At 36.7% G+C, this 21,348-nt stretch overlaps 1 protein-coding gene across 1 annotated transcript in view; it reads left to right on the top strand.

Moving 5' to 3' along the window:
• Positions 1 to 3,487: 3,487 nt before the first annotated feature.
• Positions 3,488 to 21,348, top strand: part of LOC132205112 (progestin and adipoQ receptor family member 4) — a 28,854-nt gene continuing 10,993 nt past the window's right edge. Inside the window, exons 1-2 of the mRNA XM_059633989.1 lie at positions 3,488 to 3,789; positions 19,173 to 19,409. Coding sequence (XP_059489972.1) covers positions 3,621 to 3,789; positions 19,173 to 19,409 — 406 coding nt within the window. The 5' untranslated portion in view covers positions 3,488 to 3,620. The remainder of the gene's footprint in view (positions 3,790 to 19,172; positions 19,410 to 21,348) is intronic.

The raw sequence follows: 21,348 nt of genomic DNA, 5'->3' as shown, positions 1-21,348 counted from the left end.
AACTAAAATGACAAATTTATAAAAAAAAAAAAAACACACACACACACACACAATCACACCCTAGGAAAATGTGCTTCTATTTTGGATTATAAAATGAGGAAATGTAAGGCTAGTACGAGTTGATCTGAATACTTAAGTTCACGGGCACAAAATATATTTATTTGTTATAATTTATTGCAGTAAAATTTTGAAAAAAGTCAAAAGTTTTATTTTTATTTGGGCGGACTGTAGGCAATTTCTATAAAAATTCTTCCTACTTTATTATTATTTGATTTTTTGACGCATTTCCTTTAAAGGAAGACACGTGATGCTGATATTGAGAGCAAATATTGGCGATTCCATCCTTTTTCGCTTCTGTAAAGCTAGGAGATAAAATCATTGACGTGAAAAGTAAAAAAATTCTCCGCAGCCCGTGCATGTGTGGAGGTGGCGAAACTCAAAGTTCAAAGGGTTGGTGTGCGCGTCGAGAGGGTGTCAAATAAATTCACGACCGCGCTGTTAAAAGGACGCTCTCGCGGTATAAAAATGCATTATGTACGCGTGCAAGTACATAAATTACCTCTCCCGCCAGCAGCCGTAAATATACCGCGCTCTGCACAAAATGTATTGTGTCGTTTCCCAGCTAGACTTTGTTATTGCGCCGTCGTGCACATCACTCACCCCCGTTGGCCTGGCCTGGCTCCTCGACTTGGGCAAAAGCTACTGGGGCCCATATTGCGAGAGCGGCTCATCTCCTTCTAAAAATGCTGCGAAAAGCTTTTGTGAAATATACAGAGGTTGACGACTCTGATTGCCGAGCGACTTTCATTAAATTCTAAATCGTTTTTTTTCTTCTTTCAATCTCGTGAGAGAGCGTAATAACATTTGAGTCTCTATACTTGGATAAAGAGACTCTCTTTTTAGCCTAAGTGCGAACCTCACTCTTGGAGAATATATATGAGATTGTCTACTTTCCATATAGTCTTGGCCTATATTAAATTTTTTATTGCGCTTCTCTTTTTATCTTGAAGTCACGTCTCTTATAAAAGTCAACAAATAAGAGCAGATTAATATGAATTTCAAAAGTTATTTTCGTTCGTCAACTAATAACAAATTTTATGCGAAATTCTTTTTAAATAAGTGAATAAAAACAAAAATTATTAATTAACTTCCCTTCTCATCTAAGCGCATCAAAAATTAAATTTCTACTGCGGCAAAACTTGCTGAAACGGTTATTTCTCCTGCACTAAAAGTAACTTTTCAAGCCTCTGGCCTTTCCTTTTCCAAGCATAATTGATTGAAAGGTAAAAGCCGTAATTTTCGCATAAACAAAATTATCTGGTCTCCAAAAATCTACATTAAAAACTGCACTAAAATTATTCCAACTTGTAATCGATCCAGTAGCCTCTTGTAGTATTGAAGCCCAATGACCATATTTAACTTTTGTGTTTTAGAAGGAAATAAATTTTTCTGCAATACCTGGAACTTGATCGTGATTTCGCTTATTGAAAGCAACTCTCAATTTCAGAATTCCGCATTCAATTTCTCTTCGAAACAATAATGACATTTGAAACTACACAACGTAGATTGTATAGAGCGGAAAGCAATAAAGCACTTGTGAGTATGCATTCCGCACAGCACTGGAGGCGAGCAGGTTGCCTACATAAAATAAAATATGCACAACTTTCCATCATTGTTCTCGACTTTGTTCGCGACGTTTGACTTTTCATTTTGCGCATAATAAGATGAGGAGGAACCGTCTGCTGGCAAACGAAAACTTCACGTCTGCGTGCTTCTGAATGCGAAATTTCATCTTTGGCTGGAGAAGCACACAAAAAATCTCTCTGTGTGCGCAGAAGACAATTGAAGCATCAACCGAGCTGCTGCCAGAAATAATACGTCTTCAGTCCGTCCAAACGAGGCAAAAAGGGACAGGCTTTAATGAGAGAATAGGAGAAGCTGGAATTTTTTTACATTATCTTGACGCGCTTGCGGAAATCTAGCAAAGGAGACAAAAAGCAAACAAGAAAAGGTTGAATTCATGTGTGTGTTAATGCGAGGCACAATGGGGGATATATCGTGTTCTTGCAGCGAGAGAGGGAAAAGCTTGCAGGCCTCGGAGAACAAAAAGTAGCGAGCGAGCGGCGCGAGATGGCCCGGCAGTGGCGAAGGACGAGCCGAAAATCGATTTGGGCATTGCACGGTTTAGCCTTTAGCCTATGGGAATCCAGCTAAGTGCTGTCGGTTGTAAAAAGCAAGCGTGCGGTGCTGCTGTGTCAGTGCCGACGAGTTCGGTGTGCTACTTGCTGCGGCAGGGCACGCATAAACACTCACCCTGCCAGTGCTCATTTGAATATACCGGTTTTTCTCGCCCCATTGTCCACAAAAATAACACTTTTGTTAGAGAAAAGAGAATGAACGGGATGAGAGAGATTTACATTATGTACGCGACGCGTCAAGTCTGGAAAGTTTGGGAGACGAGCAAGTTGAAATGAAAGGGCCGGGTGCACTTGAATGTAGATTCAGCAGCTAGAGTATGTGGCATGAAAAGCAGGAAGAAGTTTATTGTATTAGAAAATAAGGATTGCAGGAAACGACAAAAGGGTCACAAATGTGTTGTGTAAATTAAAGACAAAAGGGAGGATGATTTTTATTTTTTACTACAGAAAATTTATTTCAATAAGTTAATAATTCTAGATTTTAGGCGTAATTTGTTTAGAAATTTCAAATTAATTATTATTATATTTGAAGACGCCCAAGCTATAATGTGTGGAAATATTTCAAATATATAATTATTCACTGTGAATTTTGAGAGAAATTCAAGGTTTTTTTTTAAATTGAATTAAAAGTGAAAATAATAAATAAGCGCAATTAAATTATATCGAAAATTTTATTAATTTAATTTTACATAATAGGAGGAATTATCAAGCTCATTAATCATTTGCACTATAAGACTATTTTCAAAAATTTTAAATTAAAAATTAGAATGTTCATACACTGATAGCAAGAAGTTGCACCTCGTCAATATTAATTATTGAGAAATCTTGTCTTGAAGCAGACGGTCATGGATTGAAAAATTGATTTGCAAGTGAATCCTTAAAAAGATATTTCTAAATAGGACGAATGAAGTAACAACTCATAATTAATAAATAAATTTTTTCAATCCAGCAATTAAAAATCTCCTGTTTATGATTCATGATTCCACCCTATAAACCATCGCATTAGAATCTGATCGAGGCAAAGTAAACTTGATGCAGAAAAAAACACACACACTTCCTCTCTCTGGCTATGATAGCTCAGCGAGAGACAGGAACTGCGGGACATGCAAATAGCCACATCATGCTCCTCCACATGCACAAAAGGCAGCTCGAGATAGAGAGCAAAAAGAGCGAACCGGTTGGGAGGCGGAGCCAGCGCGCGTTGAAAACCGGTAGCGCCGCGCGAGGGCACCCCTGGTGGTGCGCATGCATCCCCATCGAGGCGAGCAGACTACTGTGAGTGAGCCGAGCACTGCCGTCACCCTCGCACCACCCAGCTCTCTCGATCGAGCCGATCTCGGTTAGGGGCCAATCCGGGTCCGAGCGAGAGAGCGCGTCCGTTCGGCTGCGTTTCGAGCCTAGTATGCGAAGATAGCGGCCGAAATGGACGACGAGAAGAAGAAACGGAGGCTTCTCAAGTGGCACGACATGCCCAGGTACCTGCAGTTCAACCCCTACATCCTCACCGGCTACCGGCCCGTGCAAAGCGTGTGGGGCTGCGTGCATTCCCTCTTCTACTTCCACAACGAGACCATCAATATTCTCACCCACGGTAAGTTCAAAGTTTTCGCACAAAACAAATTTCATTTTTTTAATATTATTTACAATTGTTATATTGGCCTGAAATATTTACATGTATGAAGTTGTTGGTTTTCGTTCTTTTTAAATTATTTATTTTTAATTAGCTCCTCTTTCACTTTCATTGAACTTTCTTTGGTTAAATACAGATCCGTACTCTTTTGCTTGTTCTCATTTTTAATTGGAGAGGCGAACTACAGACGTGTGCGCCACCATGCCCGGCTGCCTTTGCCGCACAGCTGTGAAAACAATCTAATTTTATATAGAACTTTCAACTAGCTCGGCAGTCACATGAAGGATTTGCTTATTAGTGGCGCTTTAAAACGGACATCTAAACGAGCCGCGTGCAGTGTTAAAAGTGCCGCAATTAGAGCCAATAAAAATTACCTACCATTTGGCACTGATTTCAAACATCTCTTGCGAAATAATTTTAATTCGGGTTGTGATTTGGCGCGCCATTCTCAAACAGGTTCGGGCAGAAAATCAATAGAGTGAATATAATATTCCATTCTCGCTTGTAATTGAGCAATTTAGATGAGCCACTCTCCGGTTTAAAAGCGAGTCAAATAGGGAGAGAGCGTGTGTTGTGTGTGTGTGTAATTTACGGAGCTATATCTGAGCAAATACGGCGAACATGATGGGGTTTACAATTCCCGCGGGACTTATCGCCATTTCCTTGCTGTAAATCAACGCAGCTGAGAGCAGCTAGTGTGTGCAAAAATATGAGGTGAGGTATGAAATAATAAAGGAATTTTTAGCTCAGCGAATTTTGATAGGCAGAAGAAGCCATTCAAAATGTAATAATTCAGTTGATTCGCACAAAAAAAGCGAAAAAATCAATTGTTATAGAGCTTCAACAGCACATTTTTTTTCCACTGCGTCACTTTTTTTATTTTATCATAAATGGATTACTTTGTTAACAAATGTGATTTAAATCACTTTTTCAAGCACGTGCTGCAAAAAATCACGGACATGACGAAATTGTTATTTTTTGAAGTTTTAAGATTGGACATTTGGACTATGGAGTGTGTTTGAAAGCATGATCATTGATTAAATACGCTATCTCTTTATTTTAATTAGTCTACATTGTTTAGACATACTTTTATCAAATATCTTTTTGATTAATTTTAAACTTATAAAACTTTTAGTGACAAAGATAATATAAAAAATAGCTCGAATTTGTATATTATGTATTGATTAATTTTTGAACGATTAAAATCTTTAAAAACAAAATTGGCTTTTTTACAAAACTCTTTTAAAAGCAGGAATATCCAGGTAATAGAAAAATATATTTATAAAGTGACGAATTTAAAATTTAAGAGGCTTTTTATGCTTGAGGGGTTGGATAAATTAAATTTTGACTGGTTTATAGCGAATTCTTGTCCACTTATAACGGCCACAATGGAGCTTTTCTGACACCCATCAAAAACAGTAAAACGCGAATCCACTCGGAAAATGTTCCGACGCAACTCTGCACTCTAGTAGAGCTCCAACTAAATGTGGAACGATGGAGAGCGCCGCCGCTGAATGGAATAAATTAAAAGCCCATAAAAAAGAGGGCGCGAGGAGGCGACAAAAGACTGCAAAATATCGCGTTTGATGGCGGGGCAGTAATAAATCACGAAATAATTTCCGCGCGCATGCACTTGCCAGCACAAAATACGGTCCGCGTTTCTATGAGAAGGCTTCAAATTTGCAAGAACGCAGAAAGTAGCTATTATTATTTTTCACCAAAATTGTTCTTCTGTGTTTATTAAAGTTCTCGCTTGGCATTATTTATTTATGAAGAGAGCGCACGATGGCGAATAAATTCACTCGCTCGCACCCATGCACACGATGCAGGAGGAAATTAAACTTTCCTCCATTACCTAACTTGGCTCCAGCATCCGTCCGAGCAAGAGCAGGGGAGAGCCGACTTCTTCTTTCTCTTTTTGTCTCCGGGCCAATTTACCGGCCAGGAAACTCGCTAGTGGGCCATTATTAGATTCGTCATAAATAATTTAGGACAAAATAAATATAGGAGAACTAGCAAGAGGCGGTTCATTTTTTTTCAATTTCCTCCCAAAAGCACAAGTGGAAAGTTTTGCTCCTTTTAAAGCCGGATTCGAGCACAACTTTTCTTTCTGCATACAAACATGAGTTGAAATGTGGGCACTAATTGCCTTTTGGGGGAGCTAATTTAAGGGGCTTAATGGCCTCTGGGAAACTTTCTGTACGTTTTTCCTCCTAAAACGGAACTTGAGGAAAACTGCGACACAATTATCAATTATAATTATTTTATTTTAAATAATAAATCACTGGCAAGGTACCTAATTAAAAAGAAAAGAAAAAACAAAGTCTCCACTTAAATTACTTTTTTTTTTAGAAAAAAATAGTTCTTACACATTTGCATCAACTTCACTATTGAATTTATTTATTTTGTTGGTGTTATTAAGAAAAATTTGCATTTGCAATTTTTTACTTGAAAATTCAAACCTTTTTACCTATTATTCATTTGTGTACAGTACAAGTGATTTAACATTAATTCCTCTTGGTTAACCTAAAAAATTATTGTTATTTTTATCATTAAATTTTCTTATATTACTCCTGAATGAATTAACCAGTCAATTTAAATTATGCCTCTAAAAACTTCAAAGCTGGAAAGTCTCTATGTTATGCACCTTTTGGCTTCTTAAACGTTTAACAAGCGTAGGATAACTATTGACAGCAGAATCATTAAATTTTTATATAGAAATATTTTAATAAAACTATTAAAGAAATAAAACTAGATTATCCAAAATTAATGTTAAAATGTAAAATTATTTTATATAAAACAAAAATATTATTTGTAAATAAATACTCTTATTTAATAAATTGAACATAAAATTATTATGTAAATAAATAAAAAAAAAAATTTTTTCATAAAAGTTTCCTTCTCGTCTCGGCGCTTCACAGTTGTCATTCTATACTATGACATTCTGCGAGAGAGCAGTGGTTCCGATTATTATCTCCCGTAATAGGAGCAGAGCACCCCATTAGTCACGTCACAACGATCTCGAATGACAGTTGGTGCAATTTGTCGGCAAAAAATATGTGCAGTTCGCAAGAAGTCCTTATTACATTCGCAATCAAACGTCTCGCAGCGAGAGTTCTGATGCAAAAAAAGTTAGCGAGGGAGAAAGAAGAAGAAGGTCGTCGCTCACCCCCGGCGATGCAGGCCCCTGTGGATATCGGGGCGTGCAAAAACTGCTGTTGTTGGCGTGTGCGGGGCAAATGAGTGATCGTTCCTTCCTCCATCTCTCAATCGTAGCCCCACAAAAAGAGCTGCCAGCGTCCTTGAAAGCCGCATCAATAGAACAATAATGCTGCACTGCCAGTCACGACACACGTTTACAAGTCGACGGGGCTATTATTTACGACCTGGCCAACAAATTTAGAAGTCCCTATCGATTTTCCTCGAATAAGCTCCAGCTTTCCGTGCTTATTTTCCGACCCTTTCAAATATTTATGCACAAAAGTTCAACGCTTCCCGAACTGTGGACTTTTAATGGGAAAGTGTTGTTTGCTGCTGAAGGGTGTTTTTTATCTAGAAAAAAGCAAGAATAAAACTTTGAGACTTTCACTCAATTATGTAAAATTTATGGAACCACGGCGACCCTAAAAGTTGGAAAGTCGGTAAAAATATTTTCCTTAATTTTTCATTAACAACCAGCTGTGTAATAAGTAAATAACAAGCATTATTTTTCTTTATTTTTACATCTGCTTTAATGATATTTTTGCATATCATGTAACTGTCGTAGTAGTTTTTTTTTATAAATCGCATCGTACTCAACATATTTAAGAAAGGTATCAATAGGTATGTTTACTTTTTCGAGTTTATTGCCATGATTTGGAATTGAGATATCTGGAGATTATTTTGTTCTCATTATTTCAAAATAATCCACATCACGACATCAAGAGAGGTATTGTTATCACAAATGTATTGTTTTATAATTATATATTGTGAATGGAATAACGAAGGTCATCATCACAGAATAAATTTATATTTTGTACTATACATTATTGATCTTATTTTAATTTAAACAGTAGTTTTATATTATTATGCAAAAAATAATTAGTTATATTAAAAAAGCTTAAAATGTTTATTTTTTAAATAATTTTAAATGATTAAAAATATTAAACTTAAAATGTTATTTAAAAGCAACTAGTTAAATTTTTGGTAATATAAATAATTATTAAAATTCTAAATTAATTAAGAAAATTTAAAATTTGTAATGTGAAGCAAAGTGAATCCTTGTTGTAATGGAGTGAAATTCCTCTCTCTGCCTTTTCTAAAAGAGCAATCAGTTTTTAAACCAACGAAAGGAGCCGCATATATTTTTCATTTGGAAAGGTTCCTCGTGCAATGTTCTGTGCGAGGTCGCATGTGAACAAATTATGCTGACACAAGAGCTTCCTTCCTTCCTACCTCTCTCCCCGCTCAAATTTCCATTCCTGTTGTTTTGTACAATGGAGACGTTGGGAGATAAAATCTTGCAGCTTACTTTACAGTAGATCGATTTTCGCGGGCGAATTTTCCGCCGTATAAAGTTTTCAGCTTGAATGGTTCTTTTTACGGCGTATAAAAATTTCAACCTGCTATATTCGCGATCGAACTTTTTTATTAGCCAGGGCCTGAAAAAGAGATCAGTGTTAATTTTTAATGACGGGGAATGCGCGCGTCATTTTCGCCACCACCATATATGCAGCTGATGTAAAATTTCCACACACAAAACACTGGTGTCGGATTCTGAAACGTTCAGCCCGTGAATAAATGCATGAGCGTTCAAAGACTAATGAATATTCATCGTGAACAGGCCGGACTATTAATTGTGTGCCAGATATCTCTGTGCTCTCTTTATGTGTGAGCCAACGGGCGAAACTTTGAACTATAGAGTTTTCCACTCTCAAAATAATAACGTTTGAGAGACACACATCGCAGAGTGAGATAGAGAGAGAGAGGAATCGATTTCCTGCTTCAAATGAGAACTTTGATGCACCTCCAACCTATATTTCATACAAAAGCACAGTGTGAACCAGGTCACCGTTCATTTTTTACCCTCTTCTTCCAACAATGGAATTTTTCTAATAAGTTATCACAATCAACAGATGTGCATAGCAACTTTTTTATTCTTAAAAAGATTCAGATAATTAAAAGAGAAAAAATAATAATTTTAAAAATTCGTATGGATAAAAATACTTTTGATCTTTTTTTTTTTACTTTTTTTAGCTATTTAAAACGGTGAGGAAAGGCATTATTTTATTAAATTTTTTCCAGGTTAAAATTTGGAAAACTCTATTCAGTCTCTTTTGATCCGCAAGAGGTGTTCGCATTTAGCTGGTTAATTTAGGCCTATTTTTCATCTCGCGACACGCAACACTTGATATTATCGATTTCCATCCAGTCCAACAAAAGCCTGGCAACTTCAAAGCCGCAGAGAAACAGGAGTGTGGAAATTCGCACCCGGCGTTATTTCGAAATAATTTCTGGGTAAAAGAGGACTAGGAGGGCGTCTCGTTAAACCTTTGACATTTGTCGCGAGCATAATTGGCCGTGTGCTTTTGTGTCTCGCTCGCACGTTTGTCCGCCTGCCGTGAGCCCGGATAGGCTTTTTGCCGTGGCGCCGAGTGACGCGGGCTGCATAATTACGAGTCTCTGCGGGGACGAGCTGTCATGAATAAATAGTGTGACTCTCCCTATTCAACCCTTTTGCTGCTGAATCGGACTGATTTTATTTCGCTATCTACACGTTACGTGTCGTCATTCGCCGTTTCGTTGGTGTGCAAAAGTGCAGCGTGACCTTCTAGAACGTGCACAGCTCTGCACTCTCTTGAATGTTGTCGCTCTATAGAAACTTCCATCTCTCTGATTGCGCAGGAAGATTTTAATTGAAGTGCATAGCTGAGTTGGCTTGTTCATTATGATAATAATCTTAAAAGCATTTCAATCCTGCACAGCAGAGACCTTACAGGATTAATTAGACGGAGATCTACTTTTTAAGTGGGTAAATTTTTAGAATGATCTTGCCTGCAATTAAATATATTTGATCTCGATTTTAAAATGACACTGAAATGATTTTCTAGAAAAACGACAAAAAATGGATAGTAATAAGTATGTGGGAAGAAATTTATTAAAGAAAAATTAACTATAACAAATCAAATAAGTAATAAAAATTAAAATAATTCTCTATATTTTATAAAACTGTGTCATTCTGATTTAAAATTTGCATACGTTAGAAAATAAAATTGTAAGCAAAAGTGCTATAAAAGCAAAACTCTAGCAAAAGTTTTTCCAAACATTATTTCCCCCATTTTTTAGCTCCTTCATCTCACTGAGTGAGTAGTTCACGTCCGATATACTTTATACTCATAAACTGCAAAGTGCCTCTCTCGTTCTCACGTGTTAGGCTATTCACTACACAGAGTTCTCTATTTGGAAGTCCAATTCAGTTGCAAATTTATTCATCGCCACGAGAGAGCCCAATTTCCGCAGCCGAAAAGATGTGATATGTTTTTTGTGGCTCCATTCCGAATCTGTCCTGAATTAACTCGCTCCTTTTTGCGACATATGCACGGCGTTTTCCCGTAGCAACCAACCAACTCGGGCTATTCCTGAATCTAATGACATCGCCTGCAGATAAGCGGCAGATAAAGCACGCTATAAATGTGAATTTGCGCTTGGCGGGTTGCCCGCGGTCGCGCCTGCCACTCCGCTGCACTTTGTATCTTTCAATTCTGCTCATGGCTGACATTTATAAGATTTTCCCTCTCTCTGGAGTGTGATGAATCTCGTCGCATTTCGCGCAAACACAAAGGCCTCGGTGGATGGGAAAATTTATTCACTCACACGAAAACAAACACACAAGCATTCCCATCTGAGCATGTGTTCGTTTTGCACTTTTCCAGCTCCTTCCGTTTGATATATCGCACCGCTCACTCGGTCACGAAATTCGTACCGTGTCGAACCAGAGAGACTAAGTTCATGACGCTGAGATAATCTAATTTTCCGTCAACTGCACACATAAATAAATACTCTCGCTTAGCGACGGAAAAATACACATAGCAACTTCAAGCATAAAAATTGTATAATTATATCAAAGGATTGTGAGGAATGATTTCATTTAGATTGGAATATTATTGAGTTCAACATTATTTTTACTTATCTGTACTTATCATAGAAAAATTATTTCATCCAACTTTCAGCTCAGTAATATTGAATTTTTTTTATAAAAAGTTAAGTTTTATGACGACTGTAGAACAATTAAATTGAATTGATTTTAAATTTATCACATCTGGGAAGTTTCAGAAAAATTATTAATTGTTTTGCCTGTTTGGTAACAATTTTTATAAGCAAACCACAATTAAAAAGTAAATTACTAAAAATATTTTTTAAACTTTCAACAATATTAAATTTCAACTTATTTACGCTTCAATAATTTTATTAAAATTTTTTACAATATTACAAAATAAAATATAACCAGTTTTTTTTATGTTATTAATAATATGGATGGGGATTGCTCAAATATACAACACCAAAAATTACATAAAAATATAATCTTCCTTCCTTTTTTCATTTAAATTATTTGTCTTGATGTTTTCAAGCAAAGAAAATACCGAATTTTTCAATTATTTAATGATGGAAAATCTAGAAATTTAAAGATCTAATGAAAAGTAATGAATAAATCAATGGCCTCGTGTTTAAAATAGGCTTCTTGCCTTATATTTTTTCCAATTTTGGCGCTTTGGTTGACGTGATTCCAGACAAATCTTCCATTATTTTAATGTAAAAAATTCTAGAAAAAAACTCTGCTATTCAATGCACTTTTGTATTGGAGCGTGACTGAATTTCCCAGATTCAGGCTTCTCCGCACAGTAAAGTGACTTGGCTGGAATGAGATAAGAAAAATAATGTAATAAAATGCAGAGAGCGACGTTTCGTGCTCAGCCGAGTGGATATGAATATGGAATACAGAGAATTTACATTAGCCGCTGTGTGGTTTTTATTTATTGCACCACTTGCCAGGCAGCCTGTGAGCCGCGCACTGAATTGATTATTGAATATGGTGGCGCATGATGAGAAGCGAGTATTGTGTCACGAGATATCGATCACCGAGACGAGTTCTGCTGCCGAGAGCAAATTCAATTTCGCGAGTGGTCCATTACTCAGATTGCGGATCTTTGAATTCGCACATGAAATATTCACGGTAAACATGGCTTATTTGTACACGAGACGTAACACGCAGGCCGCCGAAATTCGATTAGATGCCATTTATTTTTGGGACCGGCGTGCTAGAGAGAGTGTTTAAAAGCTGGATTATTTATTAGAGGAACGGTGTTTATAGAGGAGTTAGTTCCAGGAACAGAATGGAAGACACTGTAATTCGTTCTGACGTTATAAAAATAAATAATAGGTGGTTTCGCTACGATGACTCGGGCGCGCTTTCATTCTTAAAAATAAAATGGGCTCTGCACCTCATATGACTGGCTCAAAAAGCCATCAAATGTTTATTCTCTCTACCACAAGAAGAGAAGAAAGCAAATTTTAGCTTTTCAACTCTCAACAATGAACTTGAACTAGATTTAAAAATAGACCTTTATAACGGTCATAAAAAGGCATTTGTAAATAACTTGTAAGTTCTACAAGATTTGGAGGTGATCCACAAACTAATTTTTTTGTATGCCTCTAATTGCCTTTTATTTCATCTTTTCATTTCATTTGTGCAAAAAAGGAAAGAAAAAAATGAATTTTAATTAAACAGTTGTGTTGGAAATAAATTTCCACCCTTCGGTGCTGTTAGAGGACCATTTAAAAATTTCCTCAATGAATTTCAAATTCAAAGTTCATTTAATGTGATTAATGTTTTGATTTACAAAAAAAATAGCAATGCTAGGGATACCATGATTTATTTAGAGTTGACAGAGTGTATCATAATAAGTCGGACACCCGACTTTATTGAGCACGTGTGTTTGTTTACCAGAAACAGATTTGTTATCAAAACAGATGCTCGGTATAGCTTCGTCACCAACATCTTGAAGGACTGATTTTTTTATGGAGAAAATAGAAAAACATAGAACCGCCTTGGGCAGCACGTGCCGTTCCAAAATAACGTAAATTTACAGAAACGTTTCTTGTAAAATTCTTTTGGAAATCTTATAGTAGAGTCATTGATTGTTAAAGGGATTAGATGCATCAAAGACGAGGATTTTGAAGAGCCTCTTTCATTAAAATGAAACGATTGACATTATAGGCCTATCATGACCTCAACAAGTAGTTCTAAAAGGAGGTTCTTGATTAATTACGCAACTCTAATCATCTGCTGATGCTAAATAGATAAATTCGATATCTACAGCGCTGATCGTTGTTATTAAATAGAGTGAAGCTCTCAACGCTCTCATTTAACCTGATTTAGCACAATTGTTAATATATTTTTCTGGAATTTTAACAAATAATTTATAAATTTCCAATAGTTTCTCTTATATATAGTTTCCAATTAATCAGTAAGGTCAAATGCACAGAGACTGTGTAATAAAACTTAAATTGTGAATTTTTATTTTTTATTTTTTAATAGAGATAAATATATGTAATTGTGTCCCAGAATAAAGTTTCGTAATTATTTTATTTTTCTCAATGCCTATCTTACAAATTACATAACAATAAATTTCCACATTTTTTAAGAGTATTATGTAAATTAAAGTAGTTCAAGAACACCTAGACATGATTCAATCATTTTTACATCGAGATTCAATGATAAAGTTTTAAATTATTATTGTTGTTTATTCTTCACAAATTAAGTAAAATGAGAAAAAATACAAAAAGAAATTAACAAGTCACTTTAAATACTGGCATTAATCAATAATTGGAAATTCAGCTGCAAAGAATGAAGTACAAATCTGCTTTCTCTCCGCTGCCTTTTCCCTTGCGTGTTTGTCCAAATAAATAATTCATTTTTTTTCTTCTACTTCCATAATAATTTAGAATTGGCAATTTCTGTCACTTTGTATCTGCGTCCAAAATCTCTGCAATAATAACAGCCAACAAATGATTTGAATGGAAAATTTCCCTGGGCCACGATGTTATGTATTCAATGATTGTGATAAACCGCGAAAATAAAATTATTTCCGTGCCGGCGGCCTTACCGAGATCGATAATAACGCCAAAAATACACGGAGGGCTTATCAAACGTCCTTTTCATCGCGTTTTGTTCGTTTTTCGGAGTGTGCGTGGGATACTAGGAGAGAAATAAATGTCTCCGTAAAAAGTAACCGATGTTGCGCAACCAATTAATCACGCACTCGCGGATGCCAAACATTTGCGACTGCCAGAATTGCCGGCTGGCGTCGCCGGCGAAATCATGCAAAAAGTGGATGGGCGCGGGCGACAGATGAATGAATGGAGCGGCGCCCACGCTCCAAGGGCCAACTACACACACACAATGCGCGCGGTGTTGCGACGACCGCTCTCTCTCTCTCTCGTCAGCCGGCGTTTGCCAGCACCATCAATTACGCTTGTACAAGTACAACCGAAGCTGCGGTCCGTGATTTCACTCAGATTTATGCATCAATAAAAATTCCATTAAAGCTATTTTTGATTAATGACTAAATAAATAAATACAAACAAATTTTCTGAGATATATAAAAAGTCAAGACTAAAACTGATCAATTTATCGAGTATAGGTCTGTTTAGATTTTAGGTTTAAAAAGTCCTTAGGTCAAATTTTTTCTTTTGCCACGCAGCATGCACGTATTCGTAGCGTAAAACAAATACGCACGCGACGAAAAAATCGCTTAGGCAAACAACTCGAGTCGTGGAGAATCCTTAGAGGAGCTGGCAAAACACTCACTTGGCGCAAGAGAGACGAGCTACTGCGGCAATCCAGTTATGGCTGCCCCAAATATTTGCAGCCTTCCACCCGCTCCGTCTCTCCACTTTCGCAGCCATCCATCATGCGACTCGAAAATTACGCCGCAAATTAAATATTTTCCCGATTGTGAAAGCTTTTTCGGAGAGTGAGATCGATTCTGCTACGGGGCCCATTTCTCTTCCTACACGCGCCGAAAATTCAACTCCTCTTGCAGCTGCCGCTTCCCGCCGCGTTTGTTTAGCAGCCTCGCTCTCATATTTTGTATACAGAGCGCTTTTTTTTGTGAGGCGGATATTTTCATAGGACGTGCTAATCGAATTCGACTATCTTGAATCGCCGGACATTTTCTTTCAGCACTTGAGGGAAATTGTTTCATATTTTAAATAAATAATTTTTCCATTTCCGATAAAAGAAAGAAAAATGAAAATGAAATTTAATCCAATATAATAAAAGAATAAAAAAAATTACTCTCCGTCTTGTGTAATTTATATTTGCAACAGCAATGTAAAAGGGATTACAACGTGGCCTTCTAGAGAATTATATTCTTTATTGGCTTCTGAACCTGTCAGTATAAGGCCTATAAATAAACCGTAAACCATTATCTTGATTTACTTGCAGAAAAGCAATTAAATAAATAATAACGGATTAACTCTTGATACATCAAAACAAGAAAAAAATTGGTATATTTATATGGTGACACATTTCCCACAAAGTCAAGATTTAAACTAAAAGGTATAATACTTTCGAATACAAAATTTTAATTTAATAATTTTTATGACACGTTTTTTAAATTCAAAGTAAGTTCTTATGAAACTTAATAATGGCTATGAATTCCAATCAGATTTTTTGATTTACTTTTGTACCGATATATCTTTTGTTTATAAATTTAACTGGAAAAATTCCTTACTAAATCAAAGTTGACCATCATACATCATAATTTAATGATCCCTTGACAGGAAGTATTCCTAATAAATTTAAGCACCAATTTATAAAATACATATGATGGAAATAAAAAGAGACGAAATTCACCTTTATAAGCAAAGTTATTGGAGCGTTTCCGAGTGAATTTGAAGGGCGATTGGACGATTTTGGACTAGGCAGAACCTGTGTATGATTTTTATACATGTTTGAGAGGGTGCCCAGGGGTGTCCACACACAAATTTTCAGACCTCTAAAAAGGGGCGTTACCCAAAATTTCGGGACTTGAAAAATGGGCAAAAATTATTTTGGATTTGCTATAACTTTGGAACGGATAAAGTTATATTGACGTTCTCAACTGTTCCTGACGTAACTTTTTACGCTGAACAACTTTGCTGTTGACACCAAAGTTGTATTGTTAAGGAAAATGTCACTTTTAGGTGACCTCTGACCAAAATGTCAAATTTTGACAGGGAACGCCCCCTTCGATTTTTTCCCAGGTATAGGAAAAAATGTAGCCCATAAAATTTTACATCACATATGTCAAAATTAGAACAAGGTTATTTTTTGTTTTCGAGTAATTAATCGTTGAATAAGAAAAAACGCGTCCGAGGAGGGTCGAAAATTTTGAGGTTATTTCAAAAATCGAAGGAAACTGTAAAAAATCGTGTCGTGTATGTTGCTTTTGCCTTACTTGAATATTTATGATACAATGGAACATTGCTGACTTGATTTAGTTATGTTTTTGTTAATTCTTTAATTTACCTCTAAATTTTCGACCCTCTTCGGACGCGTTTTTTCTTATTCAACGATTAATTACTCGAAAACAAAAAATAACCTTGTTCTAATTTTGACATATGTGATGTAAAATTTCATGGGCTACATTTTTTCCTATACCTGGAAAAAAATCGAAGGAGGCGTTCCCTGTCAAAATTTGACATTTTGGTCAGAGGTCACCTGAAAGTGACATTTCCCTTAACAATACAACTTTGGTGTCAACAGCAAAGTTGTTCAGCGTAAAAAGTTACGTCAGGAACAGTTGAGAACGTCAATATAACTTTATCCGTTCCAAAGTTATAGCAAATCCAAAATAATTTTTGCCCATTTTTCAAGTCCCGAAATTTTGGGTAACGCCCCTTTTTAGAGGTCTGAAAATTTGTGTGTGGACACCCCTTGGCACCCTCTCAAACATGCATAAAAATCATACACAGGTTCTGTCTAGTCCAAAATCATCCAATCGCCCTTCAAATTCACTCGGAAACGCTCATTGTATTTTTGGCAAAATCTTCTCAAAAAATCGCTGACGTTTTCACTCCCTTCTGCAAATTTGCATCAGTCATTGTCATTGATAACATGTCAAAAATAAATCAAATTCAATTCCATTTTTCACGATGCCGTCACTCAAGATACACCTTTTCATATGCAAAAGCTCTCCATTTTTTTCTCCCTTCAAGAACGAGCCGCCCTCTTTTTTTTCTATACATAAATATCAAGCATAGCAAGCTTTCCTCTACTTCCCTGGAAAGCCCATGAATAGCGAAGCCGTGCCAACATTGAAACGTGTCTCGAAAGAAAAGTTTCGCGTGAAAAAGCAGCACGTTTGTCATGCAAACGCCGCGCTCTTGAAAGAAAGCCCCTTTCTTTCTGCACAGCTGCCAATTATGACGACACACACACACACCACTCCTCCAGATTCGTCCGCATCCCAAATGCAGGTCAAAGGGCTGCTTCTTAAGAAAATGCAACACCCGGCACCGCGCTCGCCTTTCTTTTCTTCTTTAAACCGGCTATCGATTTTCCAGGCCATGTCTGCAGTTTGCCGAGGCCTAACAAAAGTTTCCTCTTCCTCTCATTGTGTACTAAACTCACATACAACTTTCGCGCTTTAAAAGAGAATTTATCAAACTGGCAACCTGCCCGCACGTGTTAATTATTTTCCTCTGTTACCGCGAACGAGAATATTTTCTTCTCGCACCCACCGGCACTATGATATATAAAATACGATTGTTCTCCACCGGTGCTGCTTTTCTCACGACCAGCTTTTGAATTTTGGGGAACAATAGCAGTTTGAAACATTATTAAAAATAAGGCTGAAAAAATTTACGACAAATCACCAAAAGAAATAGATAAAAGCTATGCAAAATTTGATTTTTTTTTTCAAATATTAAAATTCTGCGCACAATTTGGCCTGGTTTTGTGTTCCATAAATCACTCATGAACCCCAAATGACAAATGTGAAGATGTTTCTCTTCATATTTAAAATTTAGATTAGAGCATTTTGAGGAGAAAGTTCAGTAAATAGAACCTTGCCGTAAAGTTTATAACTTGTTCTAGTAAATTTAAAAACACACTGCAAATAAAAATCAAATTCTCATTTTTTAATTCTTCACTTTTTAAGGATATGTAATTTTTTTCCTGCCAGGTCAAATTTTACCCTCACTCAAATTGATGCAAAAACCAAATGGCCGTTGGAGAGCTTTAATGAAATCGTCGAAATACAGCGCGAAGCCGACCGAGAGAGAAACAAATCCAATTAGTCCCGCGGAAAATCATGGTTGGCATGCGACACCAGTGGGTCACACCCTGTTTTCGGAGTTGGCCTGCTTCCACGAAGGCAGTGCTGGAAAAGCGGTGGCCTCTGTGGCGAAAGTGGAGGATTGGCCAAGAGCTTCCTGCCCGGGGATTAGATGCAATCAGCCGCGGTATTTGCACAACAAAACAAAATCGCGAAACCTTCAGGCCGTCCGTCCGTCCATCGGATGGAAAGAACTACTTATAAAAGCGCCGAACGGCCACTCACGTTTTTCTCTCCAACGAGAAAACACATATTTTCCCAGCACTTGATGAAAAAAGTCGGCACCCCTACGTGCAGGGTAATAAAATGATCGTTCCTGCCGCTTGGAATGCTTGGATCGTGCACGCTTGGCCAAATGAAAAAGTAAATTGAAACTGTTGTAAATGACGTGGACGTACAAGTCAAACCTAAACAAACAAAAATAGATAATGATAACATTATTGATCAATATAAAGAATTTTAATAATTATTAAAAATCATCTTTTTATTTCTTTTGCTTTAAAGTATAAAATTTTTGTACCTTATACTTGATATTAATTTTTTTATTAAATTTTAATTTTTAAAAAGAAAATTTAAAAAAATTAGAAAAAGAAAAATATAAAATTTAGAAACTTTAAAAATTTGTGATACATTGACCTCAAACGGATTAAGTCGTTTTATTAATAATTCTATGCTGCTTTCATAATATTTTAATTTCCAAATTAATCATGTGAATAATTTTTTTCAGAGATCATAGTTTCATTAAATTTAAAGAAAATTATCAATCTAAAGTATTTTTTACAATTCTGCATAAAAAATGGTATGCGAGGAGAAAAACCATGCTGGAAGAAAAAGAACAGAGTCTTTTCCTATCTTAAATCCTTTGCATTAGTTGTGTTTTCTCTCTCCCTCTCCTCTAGTCTCAACTTTCTTTTATTCTTCTTAAAAATTTATTCAAAATGTTTTCACAGATAATTGCAACTTCGTGTTTTTGTAATGTTTTAGGAGTGCCGATTGTGTATATCCTAGTGACGGTGCCCGGTCTGCTGCCCTGGAAAAACCACCCTGAGTACAGCCTGATCGGCCACGTGCTGCCCTGGTGTCATCTGGTGGGCAGCGTGGCGCCCTGGGTCGGCTCCTTCTTCTACCACCTCTTCATGAACTGCGAGCGCGGCGGCGAACGCCTCTACCACCGCCTTCTGCAGATGGACATGCTCGGCATTTGGATGAGCCAAAGCATAGGTCAGTACCAAAAAAATATATGTATAAAAAGACCAAACACCTTTTTCGGTTCACTCGCTCGGAATATCCGCAGCCGATAGATAAAACGGCGCCTCTTTCTCTTGGATTAGCTCCGCCGGAGAAGTTTGCGGCGACCCAATTGAAAGGGATCAAGTTTGAAACTCGGTTTGGGTGGCATTTTTGCGGTTTGCGCCGCTCGTGGCTGCAGCCTCAAGAGACTCCTCCGTTCCTATATTATGGTGTGCGCTTGAATGAAATGAATTCCATACAATCAGTCATGTGATTGAGGCATTTTATCTCTCATTTCAAAAGAGTGAGAACAAAAATTCTGCTTTTTTCCCTCTCAATGATTCTGCAACGGGTGCTTAAGTTTTTTTTAGAAGGAAAATATGGGATTTTAGATTGAAATTTTCTTTGCAAAAATCCTTTTAAAGAAAAAAAATGCATTTTTTTCTAGTCATTTTCATCCTAAAATTCTACTGCAGAATGTGCAAAAAATTTAATTAATTATTTTAAAATTTAATAAAATTTAAATTATATAAATTACAAAATTTAGAAAAATATAAAAAAACCATAAATTTGGGACTTCATGCAATCATATACTGATTTACTTTTTAAACTGATGAGATCTCTTAATTTTCAATTAAATCTGGCTTTTATTGCGGTTATGGTTATAGCCACTCAGGTTAGTAGTTTGATAGTACCATTTCTAATTAACCCACAAATAAAGGAAATCTATTTTACGTACTTCTTAGATTTGACTTTCCAACTTTGCTTGTCAAAAAAACTAAACCAAACTATTTTTTTTTTATTATCATTATGTTTTTAAACCATTTCTCTCATTCGTCCCAATTAAAACTTTGCGCTCACTAATGATGTCCTCTCAAAGGCAACGAACTTTCAGAAAAAAATAGAGTATAATAGCGACAAAACAAAACAAAAAACTGACGCTAATTGGCAGATGCAGGACAATTGGTACCACGATTGACGCTCTCCTCATTTGAGGACTCAACGTGCCTCTTTATTCAGGGAAGAAACTTTTCCGCGCGCTCACTGCAGCGCACACAGTCCTTTCATCTCGCAGAGGAGTTCTTTCAAAAAGAGAGAGAGAGAGAGAGAGAGAGAGAGAGAGAGAGAGAGAGAGAGAGAGAGAGAGAGAGAGAGAGAGAGAGAGAGAGAGAGAGAGAAAGACTCATTTAGTCGTGTATTTGCGCTCGGTACAAAATATAGAGCAGAAAAGCTGCTGAACAGAGAAGAAAGATGAAATTTTTCTTCGCTTCCAAAACATGCCTTGCCGTAATTGGACTCTCTTTCTCTCTATTTAATTAAATTTCCATTTAATTGCAACCGCCATGTGGGTTTTTAAGCAGTGTGGTCCAATCCAATGACCCAGTTCAATTAGCAGAGGTCAAAGCAGGTCGGCCTTTGAAGATGCTGCCCCACCGCATACACCAAGTTTTAATTATTCATTGTGGCCAAGGCACGGGTTTGTTTGTTGGTGGATATACTTTGCATATCGCACACAATACTCCGGGGCAGCTTTAATGGAACGTGTGTGCCCGAAACCAACAAACATGCACATTTCGCTTGCGCTCAGCAAATTTGCATCCGCCACACTCGGAACCTTTGACATTTTCAAAACTGATATTCTACATGCGCTGCGTCGGGATTTGTGCGCGAGTTTTTGTTGTTTTCCGCCGCACCAGAGCATAATAACGCGCCTGTGATCCTTTGCAAAAACAACATTTTGCTGGAAGCTAGGCGAGCGGATTTTCCTCCTCCCACGCGTCTTGCGCGGCACGTGGGTGCGTTTTCAATGAATACTTTTGTGATATAGGATTTTTGTAGACGAAAAAATTTACAATAAAACACAAAACATCATCGTTTCTCATTAACATATTAATAAGCAATATTTTATTTTTTTTAGAAGAGAATTTTT

The sequence above is a fragment of the Neocloeon triangulifer genome, unplaced genomic scaffold (genome assembly GCF_031216515.1).
Source record: "Neocloeon triangulifer isolate White Clay Creek 2 clone unplaced genomic scaffold, ASM3121651v1 ptg000001l, whole genome shotgun sequence".
NCBI classification, from domain to species: domain Eukaryota; kingdom Metazoa; phylum Arthropoda; class Insecta; order Ephemeroptera; family Baetidae; genus Neocloeon; species Neocloeon triangulifer.
The sequence above is the reverse complement of the archived record's forward strand: the minus strand, read 5'-3'. Positions and strand labels throughout refer to the sequence as shown.